At 53.7% G+C, this 22,761-nt stretch overlaps 1 protein-coding gene across 9 annotated transcripts in view; it reads right to left on the reverse strand.

The window, feature by feature from the left end:
• The window catches only part of PLEKHA7 (pleckstrin homology domain containing A7), a 247,585-nt gene that overhangs the window by 168,794 nt on the left and 56,030 nt on the right, over positions 1–22,761 (reverse strand). The window contains exon 1 of one of the 9 annotated variants that reach the window (XM_073550761.1): positions 9,510–9,924. The exons of the other annotated variants lie outside the window; for them this stretch is intronic. Coding sequence (XP_073406862.1) covers positions 9,510–9,577 — 68 coding nt within the window. The 5' untranslated portion in view covers positions 9,578–9,924. Of the gene's footprint in view, positions 1–9,509; positions 9,925–22,761 lie in introns of those variants that run through there. 9 annotated transcript variants of the gene reach the window in all.

The following is a 22,761-nucleotide window of genomic DNA, read 5'->3' on the forward strand; positions in this document are numbered from 1 at the left end:
GCCCTCAAATCTGATCTAATTATTTTGAGACCAGAGAACAACCTCTCTACACTAACTTGTGTTGGTGGCAAAGCAGTAACCACTCGGGCAACATCTCTGACAATGTCAGGATACGGAGGAATCGCTTGTTGCACTGTTATTTTTGATGAACGGTCAAATTTCTTTTAGTGCACATGAAAAATTCTGCTGAAATGTACTGGTTGTGTTCCTTGATGGGGATGACTCTTCTTCTATGCGGGAACGCTTTGCACGGTCCTTGTGATCCAAATATTTTTCGAAATTAAATTCTTCATCAGTTGATGATGAGGGTGAAGATGTGGCAGGACGACCAAATTCTTCTTGTTCCTCCTGACTGTTCTGCAACCCTTTCATCCTTACTGCTATTTCAAACAGAGCTTCTTTTCCTTTACTTAGCTGTTGATCATCTAGAAGAATCCGATGCATTGGGTCTACATAAACAGCTGCCAAAAGAATGTTATTTTGTAATAGTAGCTCCTCTCTCCGTTTCATTGATGTAGCAATGCCACTTGCAATTAACCCTCCTCTTTGGGACAGGCGAAACATCAGGTTCTTCCACTCCTTTAAGAGAATACCTGGAGTTAAGTCCTCTGCTTGTAATTTTTTAGTCACTGTAAATGGGTGCTCTAGCAATTTTTCCAGCTCAGTCACCTGATTCCACTGACTTTCATTTAGCGTCAGTTGAGGGTTAGCCATGTCTACAAGAAAGGTTTTCAGTTCAACCAAGCGCTGAATCATTAAGTAAGTACTGCCCCATCGTGTGGCTTGATCAATAATTGCCCCTTTTCCAGCACGTCTCTTCAAAATTGAGTCAACTTTAGGGGTTCTGGCAACAGTAGCCAATTTTCTCACCTTGTCAATCAGTGCAGCAGCATGTCCTTCTTGCAGACTGTCTCTTATAGCCAGCTGTAGCGTATGCACAACACAGCGCATGTGATGAATGAAAGAACATATTGACACAGTTTCAACAAGATCATCTAAACTATCATGTTGCTGTTCATCTGAAGCAACTTCAGTTTGCTCCTCAGTTACAATACTGTGTTCCTCTATTTCAAACATTTCTGTGTCTGTGGACCCAGAATGTTCTTCTAGCTGCTGGTCACCATCATTACTCTCATTCATTAGCTTAATAGTACTTATCATATTTGAAGCATTGTCAGTTACGACAGAAAGAACTTGCTCTTTTTTAAGTTCATAGTCTTGCAGAACCTTTTCCACCAAGACCTGGAGAAACTCACTGGTGTGATGAGCTTTGGTGTCTTTTACTGCCAATGTCTTGGTAACTATTTCATTTTTGTCACAAAAAAATCGGACATTGATGGCAAAATAGTTCACTCTGTGACTTGTGCAGGCATCCATTTTAAGAAACAGAAAGCGTCCCTTGAGAGTTTTTTTAAGTTCTTCCTTTTGTTTAAAAGCTTCTTCGATTACTAATTTTCTAATACTCTCTCTCTCCAGAGAAACATCAAGCTTGCGGGCCATTTCCCCATTCAGACACATAAAAGCTGGTCGTGAAAATAATGAAATAGGCACACTATCCTTTACAACAAGCTCTATGATCTGTTTTTTAAATGTATCTACTGTCATTGTCACAGTAACTTTGTCACTGACAAAATATCTTGCAACTGATGGCTGCAAAGTTCTCTGCTCCTTTGTTTGGCTGGAAGAGCTGGGCACTGGTTCATTGGTTTGGATGCAGTCTTTCTCATCCACTGCTTTCAGTACTTCTGGATGAAAGCGCTGTAAATGTCTCTTTAGATTAGAAGCTCTGGTAGGAGCATTTTTATCTTTGCCTGAATATGCACTCATCTTGGCTTCACAGCATTTGTTTTCGTCTGGATCATTTGTCATACACTGACAGACATAATGTTTTCTATCTTGAGTGATGGTGAAATGTTCAGATACAGCTGATTTAATGTGATGCTTCTTTGACATTCTCAGGTTTTTAGTTCTGCATTCACAATCCAAATGACAATTGTTTTTCCTAAAAACAATTGTACAAAATTATTGCCAGGTCGTACAACTGATATAGTGGTCAGTAATACTGTTATTATTCCTCATGTACTCACAGTTAACTGATGCAAAGTTTGTTGAAAGGATAATACTTCTTACAGTCTTCCTCTTCTGAGTAGCAGGCAGCTGTGAGATGCTTGGAAGACGCACACCTAGTATGATCTAGTCTAGAGGAGGAGCTTTACTACTAAGAATTTGCAACACATTTTCACTTTCAGTTTCATACATTGTAAGTAGGGGGGTTGGGGCAGCATGAGGTTAACCAAGTATAAGATTAGATAAGGGCAGTGGAGAACAGTGACACACAAGAAGTAAGAAATGTCTCTATCTCCAGCAGAACTGCTTATCACTGTTGTTCATAGTTTGATAGAACATATATATTTGAGTAACATTTATAAAATTCATATGAAACTTCAATTATGAAATATTAATACATTTTTTTTAAAGCTGGAGTCGGAGTCGGTACATTTCTACCGACTCCGACTCCAACCAAAACTAACTCCGACTCCACCTCCACAGCCCTGCTTGCAACGCTGTTCGGAGAGCTTCAAGCGATCCACCTGCATAGGCTCGGGTACTGACGCAGAGGGAAAAGCCCTAGAACGAGGGTTGAGAAGTCTGCGAGGAGATGGCAGCGGGCGCGCGAGTCTTCACTCACGGGCCCGTTCTTGAAACCGCAGATCGATTCGGGTCTCCAAAGAGATTAGATCCTCAAGAGCCGTGGGAGTGTCGCGGCCCGATAGCTCGTCCTTTATACGACCCGAAAGCCCCCTCCAAAATGCTCCCACCAATGCCTCATTGTTCCAGCCCAAATCGGACGACAGAGTCCGAAATTGAATGGCATATTGCCCCACGGTTAGGGATCCTTGGCATAAGCTGAACAAAGACTCAGTAGTGGAGGCGAGACGGCCTGGCTCTTCGAATAAGCGACGAAACGTGTCCAAAAAATCTGACAAGTGGGCAACTAGGGGGTCATCACGCTCCCAGAGGGGGTTTACCCATGCCAAAGCGTCCCCCTCAAGATGGGACATTATGAAGGCCACTTTAGACCGGTCCGTGGAGTATGCCTGAGGCTGCAATTCGAAGTGGAGGCGACATTGGTTCAGGAACCCTCGGCACAGTTTAGCGTCACCGTTATAGCGGGGTGGTTTGGCCAACCGCGGTAGGGGATGGGGACTAGCAACTGGAGGAGGAGCAGCCGAGGCCGCCTGGAGCGAGAGTAAGTGGCCGTCAACCGAGGCCATGTAGCTGAGGATGTGATTCTGTGCGTCCCGCTGCTGCGCTAACTCTTGCTGCAAGCCGGCCAGCTGGGCCGCATTACCAGGACATTATGCGCGTTTGGTTCTCTCGTAAAAAAATTAACTCCTTCTGAGTAGCCGTGACTCCAGCGGGGTCCATGGCCTGTGTATCTGTTACGGTTTGTGCTTTAGATGGCAGATAAAGACAATAACCCGGAGTGGACCCTCTGGGTCACGGCTCCAGAGCCCCTACGGGCGAGCTGACCAGGTGGGGCCACCCCCTATACAGGGAGTGTTTGGGGCAGACCCACAAGGGATGGAACCGTGACAGCCGGAGCCAAAGGGGCGACTGGGTGAGCACCAGGGGGTACTAGGGTGAAGAGTCAGTGGAGCAGCGGTACAGAGGACAACGAATAAGGAGCCAGAGAGAGAGACGGACGTGGAGGGTTCCTAGCTGGCGAATGCTGGAGGCTGCAAGAGAGAGGGAGAGATGAGAGGCTAAACGGACAAGGACCACAGTGCAGGCGACTCACAGTACAGTAGGGAAGAAGGCAGGAGAGAGCAGCAGAGGAGAGGAGAGGTCAGGAAAGCAGGGATAGCGAACACAGAGACCAAACAACAAGATACAGACAAGGAGCCACAAGGAGAAGGTACAGGGCCTGGGAGCGTAGAGAGCGCTGACCAAAGGGACAGCGGATCAGAACGATACACAGGCGTCTTACCTGGGAAGACGCCAGGCAGAAATAGAGGATGGGCGCCGCCATGTTGGGGGCGGAGCCAGCGCGTCACATGGTGTAATCAGATTGCCGGCCGTAGGAGTGTAGGACCGAGGTCGGGGAGGCCGGAGGTCAGGAGCGGGGGACGCGCCGGGGAGCAGGGACGCGCCGGGAGGTGCGCACAGGACCCTACAGGTGAGCATCGGCAGCGGGCGTGACAGCAGCATATAGGGCAAACACCTGTATGGCAGCATATAGAGGGGCACACACCTGTATGGCAGCATATAGAGGGGGCACACACCTGTATGGCAGTATATAGAGGGGGCACACACCTGTATGGCAGCATATAGAGGGGCACACACCTGTATGGCAGCATAGAGGGGCACACATGTATGGCAGCATATAGAGGGGCACACACCTGTATGACTGCATATAGAGGGGCACACGCCTGTATGACAGCATATAGAGGGGGCACACACCTGTATGGCAGCATATAGAGGGGGCACACACCTGCATGGCAGCATATAGAGAGGGGCACACACCTGTTTGGCAGCATATAGAGAGGGGGCACACACCTGTATGGCAGCATATAGAGAGCGGGACACACCTGTATGGCAGCATATAGAGGGGCAAACACCTGTATGACGGCATATAGAGGGGCACACACCTGTATGGCAGCATATAGAGGGGCACACACCTGTATGGCAGCATATAGAGAGGGCACACACCTGTATGGCAGCATATAGAGGGGCACACACCTGTATGACAGCATATAGAGGGGGCACACACCTGTATGGCAGCATATAGAGAGGCACACACCTGTATGGCAGCATATAGAGAGGCACACACCTGTATGACCGCATATAGAGGGGCACACACCTGTATGGCAGCATATAGAAGAGCACACACCTGTATGAAAGCATATAGAGGGGCACACACCTGTATGGCAGCATATAGAAGAGCACACACCTGTATGAAAGCATATAGAGGGGCACACACCTGTATGACCGCATATAGAGGGGCACACGCCTGTATGGCAGCATATAGAAGAGCACACACCTGTATGAAAGCATATAGAGGGGCACACACCTGTATGGCAGCATATAGAGGGGCACAAACCTGTATGGCAGCATATAAAGGGGCACACACCTGTATGGCAGCATACAGATGGGCACACGCCTGTATGGCAGCATATAGAGGGGCACACGCCTGTATGGCAGCATATAGAGGGGCACACACCTGATATACAGCATATAGAGGGGCACACACCTGTATGGCAGCATATAGAGGGGAACACACCGGTATGACAGCATATAGAGGGGCACAAACCTGTATGACAGCATATAGAGGGGCTCACACCTGTATGACAGCATATAGAGGGGGCACACACCTGTATGGCAGCATAAAGAGGGGCACACACCTGTATGGCAGCATAAAGAGGGGCACACACCTGTATGGCAGCATAAAGAGGGGCACACACCTGTATGGCAGCATAAAGAGGGGCACACACCTGTATGGCAGCATATAGAGGGGCACACACCTGATACACAGCATATAGAGGGGCACACACTTGTATGGCAGCATATAGAGGGGCACACACCTGTATGGCAGAATATAGAGGGGCACAAACCTGATATACAGCATATAGAGAGGGCACACACCGGTATGGCAGCATATAGATGGGCAAACACCTGTATGGCAGCATAAAGAGGGGCACACACCTGTATGGCAGCAGAGGGGCACACACCTGTATGGCAGCACATAGAGAGGCACACACCTGTATGGCAGCATATAGAGGTACACACCTGTATGACTGCATATAGAGGGGCACACACCTGTACGACCGCATATAGAGAGGCACACGCCTGTATGGCAGCATATAGAAGAGCACACACCTGTATGACAGCATATAGAGGGGCACACACCTGTATGGCAGCATATAGAGGGGCACACACCTGTATGGCAGCATACAGAGGGGCACACGCCTGTATGGCAGCCTATAGAGGGGCACAAGCCTGTATGGCAGCATATAGAGGGGCACAAGCCTGTATGGCAGCATATAGAGGGGCACACACCTGATATACAGCAAATAGAGGGGCACACACCTGTATGGCAGCATATAGAGGGGAACACACCGGTATGACAGCATATAGAGGGGCACAAACCTGTATGACAGCATATAGAGGGGCTCACACCTGTATGACAGCATATAGAGGGGGCACACACCTGTATGGCAACATAACGAGGGGCACACACCTGTATGGCAGCATATAGAGGGGCACACACCTGTATGGCAGCATAAAGAGGGGCATAAACTTGTATGACAGCATATAGAGGGGCTCACACCTGTATGACAGCATATAGAGGGGGCACACACCTGTATGGCAGCATACAGAGGGGCTCACACCTGTATGGCAGCATATAGAGGTGCACCCACCTGATATACAGCATATAGAGGGGCACACACCGGTATGACAGCATATAGAGGGGCACAAACCTGTATGACAGCATATAGAGGGGCTCACACCTGTTTGGCAGCATATAGAGGGGGCACACAACTGTATGGCAGCATATAGAGGGGCACAAACCTGTATGACAGCATATAGAGGGGCTCACACCTGTATGACCGCATATAGAGGGGGCACACACCTGTATGGCAACATAAAGAGGGGCACACACCTGTATGACAGCATATAGAGGGGCTCACACCTGTATGACCGCATATAGAGGGGCACACACCTGTATGACCGCATATAGAGAGGGCACACACCTGTATGGCAGCATATAGAGGGGGGCACACACCTGTATGGCAGCATAAAGAGGGGCACACACCTGTATGGCAGCATATAGAGGGGAACACACACCTGTATGGCAGCATATAGAGGGGCATAAACTTGTATGACAGCATATAGAGGGGCTCACACCTGTATGGCAGCATATAGAGGGGCTCACACCTGTATGGCAGCATATAGAGGGGGCACACACCTGTATGGCAGCATATAGAGGGGCTCACACCTGTATGGCAGCATATAGAGGGGGCACACACCTGTATGGCAGCATACAGAGGGGCTCACACCTGTATGGCAGCATATAGAGGGGCACAAGCCTGTATGGCAGCATATAGAGGGGCACCCACCTGATTTACAGCATATAGAGGGGCACACACCGGTATGACAGCATATAGAGGGGGCACACACCTGTATGGCAGCATATAGAGGGGCACACACCTGTATGGCAGCATATAGAGGGGCTCACACCTATATGACAGCATATAGAGGGGCACAAACCTGTATGACCGCATATAGAGGGGGCACACACCTGTATGGCAGCATATAGAGGGGGCACACACCTGTATGGCAGCATATAGAGGGGGCACACACCTGTATGGCAGCATATAGAGGGGCTCACACCTGTATGACAGCATATAGAGGGGCTCACACCTGTATGACCGCATATAGAGGGGGCACACACCTGTATGACCGCATATAGAGGGGCTCACACCTGTATGACCGCATATAGAGGGGGCACACACCTGTATGGCAGCATATAGAGGGGCTCACACCTGTATGACAGCATATAGAGGGGCTCACACCTGTATGGCAGCATATAGAGGGGCTCACACCTGTATGGCAGCATATAGAGGGGGCACACACCTGTATGGCAGCATATAGAGGGGCTCACACCTGTATGACAGCATATAGAGGGGCTCACACCTGTATGACCGCATATAGAGGGGGCACACACCTGTATGACCGCATATAGAGGGGCACACACCTGTATGACCGCATATAGAGGGGCTCACACCTGTATGACCGCATATAGAGGGGGCACACACCTGTATGGCAGCATATAGAGGGGCATAAACCTGTATGGCAGCATATAGAGGGGCACACACCTGTATGGCAGCATATAGAGGGGCTCACACCTGTATGACCGCATATAGAGGGGGCACACACCTGTATGGCAGCATATAGAGGGGCTCACACCTGTATGACAGCATATAGAGGGGCACACGCCTGTATGGCAGCATATAGAGGGGCACACACCTGTATGACCGCATATAGAGGGGGCACACACCTGTATGGCAGCATATAGAGGGGCACAAACCTGTATGGCAGCATATAGAGGGGCTCACACCTGTATGACAGCATATAGAGGGGCACACACCTGTATGGCAGCATATAGAGGGGCACACACCTGTATGACAGCATATAGAGGGGCACACACCTGTATGACAGCATATAGAGGGGCTCACACCTGTATGACAGCATATAGAGGGGGCACACACCTGTATGGCAGCATATAGAGGGGCACACACCTGTATGACAGCATATAGAGGGGCTCACACCTGTATGACAGCATATAGAGGGGGCACACACCTGTATGGCAGCATATAGAGGGGCACACACCTGTATGACAGCATATAGAGGGGCACACACCTGTATGACAGCATATAGAGGGGCTCACACCTGTATGACAGCATATAGAGGGGGCACACACCTGTATGGCAGCATATAGAGGGGCACACACCTGTATGACAGCATATAGAGGGGCACACACCTGTATGACAGCATATAGAGGGGCTCACACCTGTATGACAGCATATAGAGGGGCACACACCTGTATGGCAGCATATAGAGGGGCACACACCTGTATGACAGCATATAGAGGGGCACACACCTGTATGACAGCATATAGAGGGGCTCACACCTGTATGACAGCATATAGAGGGGCACACACCTGTATGGCAGCATATAGAGGGGCACACACCTGTATGACAGCATATAGAGGGGCACACACCTGTATGACAGCATATAGAGGGGCTCACACCTGTATGGCAGCATATAGAGGGGGCACACACCTGTATGACAGCATATAGAGGGGCACACACCTGTATGACAGCATATAGAGGGGCACACACCTGTATGACAGCATATAGAGGGGCTCACACCTGTATGACAGCATATAGAGGGGCACACACCTGTATGGCAGCATATAGAGGGGCACACACCTGTATGACAGCATATAGAGGGGCTCACACCTGTATGGCAGCATATAGAGGGGGCACACACCTGTATGACAGCATATAGAGGGGCACACACCTGTATGACAGCATATAGAGGGGCTCACACCTGTATGACAGCATATAGAGGGGCACACACCTGTATGACAGCATATAGAGGGGCACACACCTGTATGACAGCATATAGAGGGGCTCACACCTGTATAACAGCATATAGAGGGGCACACACCTGTATGACAGCATATAGAGGGGCACACACCTGTATGACAGCATATAGAGGGGCACACACCTGTATGACAGCATATAGAGGGGCACACACATGTATAACAGCATATAGAGGGGCACACACCTGTATGACAGCATATAGAGGGGGCACACACCTGTATAACAGCATATAGAGGGGCACACACCTGTATGACAGCATATAGAGGGGCACACACATGTATAACAGCATATAGAGGGGCACACACCTGTATGACAGCATATAGAGGGGGCACACACCTGTATGGCAGCTGGTACACTGGATACCCTTCCTGTGGTGGGGTGTTGGAGTACAGGGGTCTCCACATTGTCTCCAGTCTCTAGGTCCACGCCGGGGTCATGCTTCTGGTCTAGTCCGTGCGCTCAGGCTGCAGGCAGCACTTCACGGTGTCACCTCCAGCAGCCAACACCCAGGTGACATCAGACATGGCCGGGGACACGGGAGGAGGCTCTGTGCCCTCTGTCACCGGCAGCTATGAGGACGCCTCCGCTGATCGGTGACCTTGGAGGACGATGCCGCCTCCTGCACTCACAGCTGGCGTCTCTCCATCTCTCCGCCGCTCACCTCCACGACGTGCGGGGGGATTACAGGGAGACAATGGCAGGAGCACAGCCGGCAGGTGTCTGCTTGTGTCACTGCCCAGAGAGGGGGCCGCACTCATCCTGCAGCACGGGACCCGGCAACCACAATAATCAGATGCGCACACATCTAGTACCACAAGGAGCGCATGCAGCCGACTACAGAGAGGGGGAGAGCCGACAGCAAGGGGCGGGGGGCGAGCCGACGACAAGGGGTGAGCCGAGGACGGGGGGGCGAGCCGACGACAAGGGGTGAGCCGAGGACGGGGGGGCGAGCCGACGACAAGGGGTGAGCCGAGGACGGGGGGGCGAGCCGACGACAAGGGGTGAGCCGAGGACGGGGGGGCGAGCCGACGACAAGGGGTGAGCCGAGGACGGGGGGGGCGAGCCGACGACAAGGGGTGAGCCGAGGACGGGGGGGCGAGCCGACGACAAGGGGTGAGCCGAGGACGGTGGGTGAGCCGACGACAAGGGGTGAGCCGAGGACGGGGGGCGAGCCGACAACAAGGGGTGAGCCGAGGACGGGGGGGGCGAGCCGACAACAAGAGGTGAGCCGACGACAAGGGGTGAGCCGAGGACGGGGGGGCGAGCTGACGACAAGGGGTGAGCCGAGGACGGGGGGGCGAGCCGACAACAAGGGGTGAGCCGACGACAAGGGGTGAGCCGAGGACGGGGGGGCGAGCCGACGACAAGGGGTGAGCCGAGGACGGGGGGGCGAGCTGACAAGGGGTGAGCCGAGGACGGGGGGGCGAGCCGACAACAAGGGGTGAGCCGACGACAAGGGGTGAGCCGAGGACGGGGGGGCGAGCCGACGACAAGGGGTGAGCCGAGGACGGGGGGCGAGCCGACAACAAGGGGTGAGCCGAGGACGGGGGGCGAGCCGACAACAAGAGGTGAGCCGACGACAAGGGGTGAGCCGAGGACGGGGGGGCGAGCCGAGGACGGGGGGGCGAGCTGACGACAAGGGGTGAGCCGAGGACGGGGGGGGCGAGCCGACAACAAGGGGTGAGCCGACGACAAGGGGTGAGCCGAGGACGGGGGGGCGAGCCGACGACAAGGGGTGAGCTGAGGACGGGGGGCGAGCCGACAACAAGGGGTGAGCCGAGGACAGGGGGGCGAGCCGACAACAAGAGGTGAGCCGACGACAAGGGGTGAGCCGAGGACGGGGGGGCGAGCCGACGACAAGGGGTGAGCCGAGGACGGGGGGGCGAGCTGACGACAAGGGGTGAGCCGAGGACGGGGGGGCGAGCCGACAACAAGGGGTGAGCCGACGACAAGGGGTGAGCCGAGGACAGGGGGGCGAGCCGACGACAAGGGGTGAGCCGAGGACGGGGGGCGAGCCGACAACAAGGGGTGAGCCGAGGACGGGGGGGCAAGCCGACAACAAGAGGTGAGCCGACGACAAGGGGTGAGCCGAGGACGGGGGGGGCGAGCCGACGACAAGGGGTGAGCCGAGGACGGGGGGGCGAGCTGACGACAAGGGGTGAGCCGAGGATGGGGGGGCGAGCCGACAACAAGAGGTGAGCCGACGACAAGGGGTGAGCCGAGGACGGGGGGGGCGAGCCGACAACAAGGGGTGAGCCGAGGACGGGGGGGCGAGCCAACAACAAGGGGTGAGCCGAGGACGGGGGGCGAGCCGACGACGGGGGGGCGAGCCGACAACAAGGGGTGAGCCGAGGACGGGGGGGCGAGCCGACAACAAGAGGTGAGCCGACGACAAGGGGTGAGCCGAGGACGGGGGGGGGAGAGCCGACAACAAGGGGTGAGCCGACGACGGGGGGCGAGCCGACAACAAGGGGTGAGCCGAGGACGGGGGGGCGAGCCGACAACAAGAGGTGAGCCGACGACAAGGGGTGAGCCGAGGACGGGGGGGCGAGCCGAGGACAAGGGGTGAGCCGAGGACGGGGGGGCGAGCCGACAACAAGAGGTGAGCCGACGGGGGGGCGAGCCGACGACAAGGGGTGAGCCGAGGACGGGGGGGCGAGCTGACGACAAGGGGTGAGCCGAGGACGGGGGGCGAGCCGACAACAAGGGGTGATCCGAGGACGGGGGGGCGAGCCGACAACAAGAGGTGAGCCGACGACAAGGGGTGAGCCGAGGATGGGGGGGCGAGCCGACAACAAGGGGTGAGCCGAGGACGGGGGGCGAGCCGACGACGGGGGGCGAGCCGACAACAAGGGGTGAGCTGAGGACGGGGGGGCGAGCCGACAACAAGAGGTGAGCCGACGACAAGGGGTGAGCCGAGGACGGGGGGGCGAGCCGACAACAAGGGGTGAGCCGAGGACGGGGGGTGAGCCGACAACAAAGAGTGAGCCGAGGACGGGGGGGGCGAGCTGACGACAAGGGGTGAGACGGGGGGGGGGCGAGCAGAGGAATGAGGGGCGAGCCGACAACAAGGGGTGAGCCGAGGACGGGGGGCGAGCCGACGACAAGGGGTGAGCCGACAACAAGGAGTGAGCCGAGGACGGGGGGGCGAGCTGACGACAAGGGGTGAGAAGGGGGGGGCGAGCAGAGGAATGAGGGGCGAGCCGACAACAAGGGGTGAGCCGAGGACGGGGGGCGAGCCGACAACAAGGAGTGAGCCGAGGGCGGGGGGGGGGCGAGCTGACGACAAGGGGTGAGACGGGGGGGGCGAGCAGAGGAATGAGGGGCGATCCGACAACAAGGGGTGAGCCGAGGACGGGGGGCGAGCCGAGCAGGGCTGTGGAGTCGGTAAGCCAAACCTGCGACTCCGACTCCTCAATTTCCCTTACACCGACTCCGACTCCAACTCCGACTCCACGACTCCGACTCCCACACATATTGCTTATATTTAAGTGAAAAATGTATTGTAGTACAATGTGAACCTCAGACATTTAATCATTTTTATGATCCAATAATCAAGATATTTATATAGAACAGAATATATATTGGTGTACTACCCAGTTTTCATTCTTTTTGGTACAGATACGATATGGATAGACAGATATGGATAAATGGATAGATAGAGCAGATTTCTAATCTGCTTTTGCTATTGAAAACATTATCTATGAGCTCAAAAACCTTTCAGGTGATGCGGTTTTTTAAAAAGATGATCAGCTTTTGCAGCTGAAAAACGTATCCTCAAAAAACACAGGAAAAACGCTGTGTGTGAATGTAGCCTTAGATCAGGAATATAACAGCCATTTATAGGACATTTCATAACTTTCCCAAACTCCTATAAAAAAATATTCAGCACATCCTGCATTGAATTACTGTATCCAATTTATTATATATTTTAGGAGTGGGAGTCGGTCCATTTTATACCGACTCCAACTCCGACTCCACCAAAATGAGCTCCGACTCCACGACTCCGACTCCACAGCCCTGGAGCCGAGGACGGGAGTCGAGCCGACAACAAGGGGTGAGCCGAGGACGGGGGGCGAGCTGAGGGCGAGGGGTGAGCCGAGGGCGAGGGGTGAGCCGAGGACGGGGGGGCGAGCTGAGGACGAGGGGCGAGCCAACGACAAGGGGTGAGACGAGGACGGGGGAAAGGGCAGCGAGCCGACAAGGGGTGAGTTGAAGTCGGGGGGTGAGCAGACAGAGAGGGAGGGGCACGCCGAGGACGGGGGAGGGGCACGCCGACGACGAGGGGCACGCCGAGGACGGGGGGGCGAGCCAACGACAGAGAGGGAGGGGCGAGCTGAGGACGAGGGGGGAGCCGACGACAAGGGGTGAGACGAGGACGGGGGAAAGGGCAGCGAGCCGATGACAAGGGGTGAGCTGAAGTCGAGGTTGAGCAGACAGAGAGGGAGGGGCATGCCGAGGACGGGGTAGGTGCACACTGACGACGGGGGGGCGAGTCAACGACAGAGAGGGAGGGGCGAGCCGAGGTCGAGGGGCGAGTCGACGACTAGGGGTGAGCCGACAAGGGGCGAGCTGACAACAGGGGGCGAGGCCCGAGCAGACGACAGGGCCAGCCGACAATGAGGAGCGGGCGAGCCGACGACAGGGGGCGAGGTCTGAGCAGACGACAGGGGTCGAGCCGACGACAGGGGGCGAGGGTCGAGCAAACGACAAGGGGCAAGCTGATGACACCAAGGTGATCAGACACAGAACGAGGGTCGATCCAACAAGGCTCAAGCATATGACACGGGGCAAGTGTCGATCTGACAATGTGGGTCGAGGGTCGATCCGACGCCGCGGGCGAGCTGATGACCTGAGGAAAGAGTCAATCCGATTAAGCGGCGCGAGCAGAAGAGAGCTGAACCGAATTCGTGGGGCGATCGTCGAGCCGAAGGCAAGGGGTAAGCCAGTGGCTCAGGATGAGCAGACGGCGAGCCGATGACATGAGATGAGCAGACAACAGGGGGCATTAAGGATGAGCAGACAATGCGGAGAGAGGGGTAAGCCAATGATTCGGGAAAAACAGACTATGGGCAAAGGTCAATCCAACGACAAGGGATGAACCAATGAGTGGCAAGCCTACGAAGAGTGAGTCAAAGAAGGGAGACAAAACGATGACATGGAGAAAGGGGCAAGCTGACATCTTGTGGGCAAGATAAAAACATGGAGAGAGGGGCGAGCCAACAATGTGGGGTAAGATGAAGAAATAGTGCAAGGGGAGTGCAACAACACGGGTCGAGGGGAGAGCCAACAAAATAGGGTGGGCCGACGACAGGGAGCTCGGGCCGAGTTGACAACAGGGAGCGAGGAGCGAGCCGATGGCACGGAGAGAGGGTCAAGTCGACACCCGGGATCAAAAGCACGAGCCGATGACAGGTAGCAGCAACATGGGTGTCAGGGTCCGGACAGCGCCGGCGCACAGCCTCCGCTAAGCAGGGACTCACCCGCACGGTAGGGACCCCTGGGGACAAGAACAGCCGGAAAATAAAGATGCACAGGACCTGAATGTAGAAGTTTAGCAAGCCGGCATAGGACCTATGGTCATGTGAACGGTCATGTGACTGAAAGGGGGCGGGGCTTAGTGTCCTGCTTTCAGAGAAGGTAGAAAAGTCAGAGTCAGGCAAAGCAGAGGTCAAGCACAATACAGGCAAGCGAGGTACAGGAGGGATAAACAGACGGAAGGTCAGACAAAGCCAAAGGTCATACACAAGATATCAATACAGTACCAGGGATGAGACAGAACGGATAGTTAGGGCCAAGCAGAGATCAAAACCAAACGGACATAGAAGGTACCAGGCAGAATCCAAAGCGATATCCAGAGAACAGACCGAGTCATACACAGAGAATCAAGCAACCAGAACACAGCACTAACACACTCAGAGGTCACCACACAATGCCAAGGGCGAAAGTATAACTGACGGGGATGAGAGCTTCCTGAGGCTATAAGAAGCTTTCCCAGAACCAATGCGCGGCCACCATAATAGGTCCCAGGTGTGCAGGTGAGAGTCTGCACTGAGGTCAGAACATTAACCCCAGCAGTGCCGGTCACCCAGCACTGGTATCATGACAGTACCCCCCTCTCAACGGGGGGCCTCTGGACCCCCAGGCTTGCCCGGGTACCTAGCATGGAAAGCCCGAACCAGGCGATCCGCATGCATCAACCGGGCCGGCACCCAGGACCTGTCCTCCGGCCCATACCCCTTCCAATGATCTAGGTACTGTACTGACCGCCGTACCAACCTAGAATCTACGATGTGACCAATCTCATATTCCACATGTCCCTCAACCGAAACCGGAGGAGCAGCGGACTCGGATTCTCCCCGGACTGCTTCAAACGGCTTCAGTAGAGATCTATGGAAGACGTTAGGGATCTTGAAAGAGGGTGGAAGGCACAGCCTGTACGCTACCGGGTTGATTTTTTCCACAATCTTGTACGGGCCAATGAATTTGGGGCCCAACTTGGCTGACGGAATCTGTAACTTAATGTTTCGCATGGAGAGCCAAACTTTCTCTCCCACCTGAAACATGGGACCAGGTGTTCGTTTCCTGTCCGCGAAAAACTTATACCTGCCTTGAGACCTAGATATACGCCGCTGGACTTCTGCCCATGTATCTTTTAACCGCTGCACAGAGTCCTCAGCCCTGGGGCACCCCGAATCCAGACGAGAAAACTCACCAAAATGAGGACTGAACTCATAGTTGATCAAGAAAGGGGACATACCAGTGGATTGACTCACCCGACTATTGAAGGCAAATTCAGCCAACGGCAGTGTATCACACCAGTCATTCTGTCTAGCAGAAGTCAGACATCTGTTCCAGAGACTGATTAGTGCATTCCGTCTGACCATTACTCTCGGGATGGTATGCAGACGAAAAGGACAGAGATATCCCTAATTTTTTGCAGAAAGCACGCCAAAACTTAGCCACAAACTGCACGCCACGATCAGACACCACATTCAGGGGTACCCCATGCAAGCGGACCACATGCTGCACAAACAATCTGGATAAGGTCTCAGCAGAAGGTAATTCGGACAGGGGTACAAAATGAGCCTGCTTTGAAAATCTGTCCACCACTACCCATACCACCGTATTACCCCTGGAAGAGGGAAGATTGGTAATAAAATCCATGGACAGATGGGTCCACGGTCTTTTGGGAACTTCCAAGGGCATCAGCTCCCCCGCCGGCCGGCTATGGGAGCTTTTAGAACGAGTGCAGACCCCATGACCAGAAATTAATTTCTTTATATCAGAACCCAGAGTAGGCCACCAGAAGATCCTAGCCACCGCCAGTCGCGTGGCTGATATACCAGGGTGAGCACACAACTTGGATTCGTGGAACTCTTGCAAGAGTTTAAGGCAAAGTTGCTCTGGGACAAACAACTTGCCCCTTGCCTTGGCAGCAGGAGCCAGAGACTGGGCCAACTCAATTTCCCGTTCCAATTCAGACAAGATCCCTGCTAACACCACCCCAGGGTGCAGAATGGAGGACGGTGGCTCAGGGGCAGACACAGGATGAAAACTACGAGATAAGGCGTTAGCCTTGACATTCTTTGACCCTGGCCGGAATGTAATAGTAAACTGGAAACGAGAAAAAAAAAAGTGACCAACGGGCCAGTCTGGGCGTTAATCTTTTAGCAGACTCAATGTATGACAAATTTTTGTGATCAGTGATCACAGTAACCGGGTGACTTGCCCCCTCCAAAAAGTGCCTCCATTCCTCAAACGCCAACTTGACCGCAATAAGCTCTCTATTGCCAACATCATAATTTCTTTCAGCAGCAGAGAACTTCCTGGAAAAGAAGGCACATGGCCTGAGTTTGGTTAGAGTGGCAGGCCCTTGGGACAACACCGCCCCCACCCCCACGTCGGAGGCGTCCACCTCCACCACAAATGGTTTGGAAGGATCTGGCTGTACCAAGACAGGAGCAGACATAAAACATTTTTTCAGCGTCGCAAAGGCCTCTTTTGCGAGTGAGGACCAATTTCTCACATCCGCACCTTTGCATGTTAGATCCGTGAGAGGTTTGACCACTTGCGAAAACCCCCGGATAAATTTGCTGTAATATTTGGCGAACCCCAAGAAGCGCTGAAGACCCTTAAGATCTTGGGGTTGCACCCAATCTGCAATGGCCTGCACCTTCTTGGGGTCCATGCGAAAACCCTCACCGGATACAATTAATCCCAAAAAAGACAATTCTTGCACACAGAATACACATTTCTCCAATTTGGCATACAGATGATTTTCTCTCAGTCTTTGGAGAACAGTTCGTACATGTTCCAAATGAGAATGCTTGTCGGGGGAATATATCAAAATATCATCTAAGTAGATAACGACAAAACGACCAATGAGATCCGAGAATACCACGTTGATGAAATTCTGAAATATGGCGGGGGCGTTGGTAAGACCAAACGGCATGACTAAATTTTCAAATAGTCCCTCGGTCGTGAGAAACACGGTTTTCCATTCATCCCCCTCTCGGACCCTTATCAAATTATATGCCCCCGAAGATCCAGTTTAGAAAACCACTTTGCCCGATAGTTGGTTACATAAATCGGGAATCAACGGAAGGGAGTACGTATTCCGTACAGTAATCTGAGACAGGGACGTAACCCGCCATCTTTTTTCTTTACAAAAAAGAAGCCTGCTGCCACAGGTGAGACTGAAGGACGTATGTGTCCTTTGCGCAGACTTTCAGCAATGTACTCCTTCATAGCCAAGCACTCAGGACCGGACAAATTAAACAGACAGGCTTTAGGTAATTTAGCCCCCGGGACCAGCTCAATAGCGCAGTCAAAGGGTCTATGTGGCGGTAACGTCTCGGCCTCGCTTTCGGAGAATACATCTTCGAAGTCCTTCAGGCATTCCGGAATAACTTCCAGTTCGACAGATGATACAGACACAGATTTAACAGGTTCAACCAGCAGTGCAGATTTATCACATAACTTAAAATCATTAAACCCCCATTGGACAATCTCCACCGTTTTCCAGTTAATAACTGGGTTATGGCGTTGTAACCAGGGCATGCCCAACACCAACCCTGCAGGTAGATTGTCCAGCACAAAACAACTTAGGTTTTCCACATGAGTAGCGCCCACTCTGAGCGAAAACAAGTCAGTCATAAAGAGAATTCCCTCCTTAGTGAGGGGAGAGGAGTCAATGGCCATCACCTTGATCGGAACCTTGAGCCTAACTGTCCCTATCTTGCAGCGTGTGACCAATTGGGAGTCAATGAGATTAATTGATGACCCGCAGTACACGAAGGCTGTAGAGGGAAAAGAACTACCGTCCACAAACAGTTCCACTGGCAGTAACACTTTAGAAAACGAGGAAAAGGGTACCTGGGGGTCTGAGTAGTCTCCCCGATGACTACCCAGACCTAGTCGTTTCCCGCCGACCGGGTTGAAGACGGGCAATCAGGACACTCCCTTTTCCATTGACCCGTTTTACCGCAGTAAAAGCATAACTGCTTGTCCTTCCGGCGTTTCCTCTCCGTATCCTTCAGGGAGAGGGAGCCTACAATCATGAGCTCAGGGGCAGTCTCTTTTCCACTGGGGAACAATGGAGTCTCCACCTGCATCGCCCCTCTGACCCGCAGCCTGCGGTCCATGCGGACGGCCTGGGTCATAGCGTCCTCGAGAGAGTTAGGTGGGGGATGTAACGCCAAGGCATCCTGCAGCCGCTCGGACAAGCCTCTGTGAAAGAGTCCTCAGAGTGCGGCGTCGTTCCAAGAGACCTCTGCGGCCCAGCGGCGGAATTCAGTACAAAACCACTCAGCTGAGTGTTTCCCCTGACAGACGCTCATCACCATGTCCTCTGCCAATCGCACTCGGTCAGGCTCATCATAAATGTGCCCAGGGCCTCAAAGAATGCATTCACAGACACTCTCTCAGGGGCAGTGGGAGAAAGGGAGAAAGCCCAAGCTTGTGGGGACCCTGTTAACAGAGACATAATGACCCCTACCTTCTGGCTTTCGTCCCCAGGGGAACATGGTCTCAAACTAAAAAAAAGTTTGCACCCCTCCATGAAGACCCTGAACTCCTTTTTGTTTCCAGAAAAAAAGTCAGGCAGTTTAACAGGTGGTTCTGGGGACACTGAAACAACATCACTCGCCCCAGCCCCCAGAGACCCAGCAGCTAGAGCTCCCCGCACTGTCTCAGAAACCTGCTGCTGAGAACGAGCCAGAGCTTTCTGCTCCAGAGATAAACCCTGAAACATCTGACTCAGACTTTTCATTCGGTCAGCCAGCGACTGTATGGGATCCATAACTCTCTGCATAAAAAACCCCCCCAAAAACTTAATGGTCAGTTATAATGTCAGGGTCCTGACAGCGCCGGCCGTACAGCCTCCGCTAAGCAGGGACTCACCCGCACTGTAGGGACTCGTGGAGACAAGAACAGCCGGAAAATAAAGATTCACAGGACCTGAATGTAGAAGTTTAGCAAGCCGGCACAGGACCTATGGTCATGTGAACGGTCATGTGACTGCAAGGGGGCGGGGCTTAGCGTCCTGCTTTCAGAAAAGGTAGAAAACTCAGAGTCAGGCAAAGCAGAGGTCAAGCACAATACAGGCAAGCGAGGTACAGGAGGGATAAACAGACGGGAGGTCAGACAAAGCCAAAGGTCATACACAAGATATCAATACAGTAGCAGGGGTGAGACAGAACGGATAGTCAGGGCCAAGCAGAGATCAAAACCAAACAGATGTAGAAGGTACCAAGCAGAATACAAAGCGATATCCAGAGAACAGACCGAGTCAGACACAGAGAATCAAGCAACCAGAACACAGCACTAACACACTCAGGGGTCACCACACAACGCCAAGGGTGAAAGTATAACTGATGGGGGATGGGAGCTTCCTGAGGCTATAAGAAGCCTCCCCAGAACCAATGAGAGGCCACCATAATAGGTCCCAGGTGTGCAAGTGAGAGTCTGCACTGAGGTCAGAACATTAACCCCAGCAGTGCCGGTCACCCAGCACTAGTATCATGACAATGGGGCAACCCAACAACAGAGATCCAATGACAGAGTGCAAGCCAAGGACACAAAGCAAGGGGTGAGACAATGTCACAGAGCAAATTGACGACATGGGGCAAGCCGAGGGAATGGAGTCAGGAGCGAGGGTCATGTCGACGACCAGGAGCAATGGCACGAGCCGACGTCAGGGAGCAGCAACCCGACAACAAAGAGCGAGAGGCAATCTGACGGCACGGAGCAAGCCATGGACCTGAAGCAAGGGGTGAATTGACTGCAAGGCACAAGGTCCGAGAGCGACGTTCAAGCCAATGACAAGAACCAAATAGCCAAGCCGATGACAAGGAGCGATGGGCGAGAGGGCAACAAGGAACAAATGGCCGAGAGGGTGACAAGGAGAAAATAGTCGAGATAGCTGTTAGCATGGGTGGTCTGGAGAAGGAACCTCAGGGAGTGGACCCTCTGGACCGTGGCACCGAGGGGCCCCGGGCGAGCTGCCCGACGGAACCGATCCCTATACAGGGACCGTTAGGAGCAGGCCCAGGGGTTCGAGTACCACGGTAGCCGGTACCGAGAGGGGCGGCTCAGGATGGACCGGAGTAAGACTGAGACAGGAGTAAAGAATAACAGAACAAGACTGGAACAAGGAGGCTGGAATGAAGAGAGACAGAAGACTGGAACGAGGAGGAATGACAGGAGTAGGAACATTGGAGACTGGACTGGAGGAGGACGGCAGGAGCACTGGAGGCAGGACTGGAGTAGGACGACAGGAACACTGGAGACAGGACTGGAGTAGGATGGCAGGAACACTGGAGACAGGACTGGAGTAGGACGGCAGGAACACTGGAGACAGGACTGGAGTAGGATGGCAGGAACACTGGAGACTGGACTGCAGACGAGAACAAGGAACACATGTAGCAGAACTGAGAGGCTGCTGCGGAGAGCAGCCGAGAACGGAACTGCAGGAGCAGAGAGCACACGAAGAAGCGAGGCCAGAGTGCTAGGAAACACAACGATCAGGCGCCACCCTCAGGGGAAAGCGGCCTGATATGGCCCCGTCTGGTCAGCCATTGGTCCAAAGGTGCTTCCGGGTCAGGGCACAGCCGGAGCATAAGAAGCAGGCAGGAGGCGTGGCCTAGGGTGCATGCGCAAAGCATGTAGGGAAGGCATCGGTCGCGAGCCCGTCTCAGGTGACCGCCGCGGCCGTCGGGTGGAGAGAGGCTGCGGCGTGGGAGCGGAGGTCGGGTGAGTATGGCGGAGCGGTGTAACAGTACCCCCCCAAGCCACCCCCCCGGAGGTTAGCAAGAAACCTCTTGAGGATACGGGGAGCATTAATATTCTCCCGAGGCTCCCAGGATCTCTCCTCAGGACCAAAGCCCTTCCAATCAACAAGAAAGAAAGTCCTACCTCTAACCCCCTTCACAGCGAGAATGTCCTGCACTTCAAAGACATCATCGGCACCCACCGGCTGAGGACCAGGATCAAGCGAGGAATGGAAGCGATTCAGCACCACAGGCTTCAGGAGAGAGACGTGAAAGGTGTTCGGGATCCGGGGCGAAGCAGGCAACCTCAATTTGTAGGCGACTTCATTAATACGTCCCAGAATTTCAAACGGACCGATGTAGCGTGGACCCAATTTGTAGGAGGGCAGACCTTGTCCCCAACACGATACGGAGGAGGATCCAACCTCTTTTTGTCCGCATAGTTCTTCATCTGATCAGCGGATCTCTTGAGTGATCTGTTGGTCTCAGCCCAAATCTTAGAAAATTCAGAGGACAAGGCGTTGGCCGCGGGTACCTCGGAGGCAGGAGTTATCGGAAGAACAACACCAGGATGTCTGCCAAAAACAATGAAAAACGGAGACTTGGCCGAAGACTCACCAGCATGGTTGTTATAAGCGAACTCTGCCCAGGGGAGTAAGTTGACCGAATCGTTCTGGTGGGCGTTGGAGAAGTGACGTAAGTACCCCGTAAGCGTCTGGTTGGTACGCTCTACCTGTCCGTTGGACTGTGGATGGTAGGCCGAGAAGTCGAGGGAAACGTTCATGAGCTTACAAAGCGAACGCCAGAACTTGGAGGTAAACTGAACCCCTCGGTCAAACACAATGCGTCGAGGTAGTCCGTGAAGTCTGAAGATTTGACGAATGAAGATTTTGGCCAGCTCCGGCGCTGAGGGAAGACCGGGCAGAGGGACGAAGTGAGCCATCTTGGAAAAACGATCCACCACCACCAGGATGACTGTGCAGCCCGCAGAGCAGGGTAGGTTGGTGATGAAATCCATGGCGATGTTCTCCCAACGAACCGTAGGGACGGGCAACGGAAGCAACAAGCCGGACGGAGGTCTCCGTGGCACTTTGTTTTTTTGCACAGGATGGACAAGAAGCCACAAAGTCGAGTACATCTTGGCGAAGCGTGGGCCACCAGTAGTGACGCGTGATGAGGTCAAGGGTCTTCTTAGTTCCGGCATGGCCGGCCAGTTTGGAGGAGTGCCCCCATAGAAGAACCTTTCACTTGAGATTCTCTAGCACAAGCGTCTTGCCAGGTGGGGGAGTAAGCCAGTTCACCGGAGCCACGGTGAT

This window comes from Dendrobates tinctorius, unplaced genomic scaffold, assembly GCF_039654945.1.
Source record: "Dendrobates tinctorius isolate UK_male_01 unplaced genomic scaffold, ASM3965494v1 ptg000168l, whole genome shotgun sequence".
In the NCBI taxonomy this organism is placed as follows: domain Eukaryota; kingdom Metazoa; phylum Chordata; class Amphibia; order Anura; family Dendrobatidae; genus Dendrobates; species Dendrobates tinctorius.